This window comes from Nematolebias whitei, chromosome 23, assembly GCF_014905685.2.
Source record: "Nematolebias whitei isolate Nwh7 chromosome 23, NemWhi1, whole genome shotgun sequence".
Taxonomy (NCBI): Eukaryota; Metazoa; Chordata; class Actinopteri; order Cyprinodontiformes; family Rivulidae; genus Nematolebias; species Nematolebias whitei.
The window spans coordinates 16,521,724-16,522,897 of NC_056520.1; the positions used below are offsets into that span (position 1 = coordinate 16,521,724).

The 1,174-nt window shown below is 35.9% G+C and overlaps 1 protein-coding gene across 1 annotated transcript in view; it reads right to left on the minus strand.

The window, feature by feature from the left end:
• The window catches only part of col5a2b (collagen, type V, alpha 2b), a 34,575-nt gene that overhangs the window by 25,734 nt on the left and 7,667 nt on the right, over positions 1-1,174 (minus strand). Inside the window, exons 3-7 of the mRNA XM_037696794.1 lie at positions 949-1,002; positions 812-865; positions 618-662; positions 487-540; positions 363-407 (exon numbers count right to left, since the gene is read on the minus strand). Of these exons, the coding sequence (XP_037552722.1) occupies positions 363-407; positions 487-540; positions 618-662; positions 812-865; positions 949-1,002 (252 nt within the window). The remainder of the gene's footprint in view (positions 1-362; positions 408-486; positions 541-617; positions 663-811; positions 866-948; positions 1,003-1,174) is intronic.

The following is a 1,174-nucleotide window of genomic DNA, read 5'->3' on the forward strand; positions in this document are numbered from 1 at the left end:
ACACATATATATATATATATATAATGTATATATATAATGTATATATATAATGTATATATGTATATATGTGTGTGTGTGTATGTATATACACACACACACAAACAGCACATTTTATATTGGTGAGTTATTTTGATGGAATGGCCGATGTTCGATATTTCACATTATCGCTAATATCGGCCGATACCATGCCAATAATATCGTGCATCCCTAAAACATATAAAACAGGCAGAAGATGGTCAGAAATTGAAAAACTCTGAGTTAAGAGTTGCTTAAAAAAAGTAAATCAATGGGATTTGTAAAAGAAAATTTCTATGTGTGGAAGTATTTTATTATGACTTAAGGTTCATTTAAAGCAAACTTACCAGAGGTCCAGGTTTGCCAACATCACCCGGTGTGCCACGTTTACCCTGATCAACAGAAAATGTATTAGCCCTCAATACTGGATTTTCAATGTTTACTTTTAAATCTGATGGTTTTATTTCTTACCAAAGGACCAGTTGGTCCGATTCTGCCCCTTTCACCCTGCAAACCAGCTGGTCCCTGTAAAAGAACATGGGTTCTGGTGTTTAGTTCTATATCATTGATTGTGATTGGGCTTTATTGTATCTGTTGCCTACCTGTGGCCCAGGAGGACCCATTGAACCAGGAGTACCAGATGTACCCTGCAAAACACAAAAACACAAGTATGAACATCCTGTTTTATAGAAATTATCCATGTAACCTTTGATTTGTTGTTTATTTATAGATATCATTCATTTTTAATGACTTCCTGCCACTTTGAGAACCACAGGCTCAGGAAACGGAATCATACCTTCACACCGACTGCTCCAGACTCGCCTTTTGGCCCACCAAGACCAGAACTTCCCTGTTGGGTGATTTAAACGTCATTTTTTGGGGGTCTTTTTCTACATAAAAGTCACAAGTTTATATTTAGAAGTGAAGCTTTACTTTGTGGCCTTTCAATCCAGGAAGACCTGGAAGTCCGGGGAACCCTCTTGCGCCCTACATTAACAACAGATAGATAGATAATTTATTAAGGTTAGGCATCCAGTATCATGCTCTAATTATACAAGCAAAAAAGACATGAAATAATAATCTAAAAAAAGAAGCAGAATACACAAATTTGGAAAAAGACTATACATATACACATGCACAAGGTGTTAAATTCATGTTT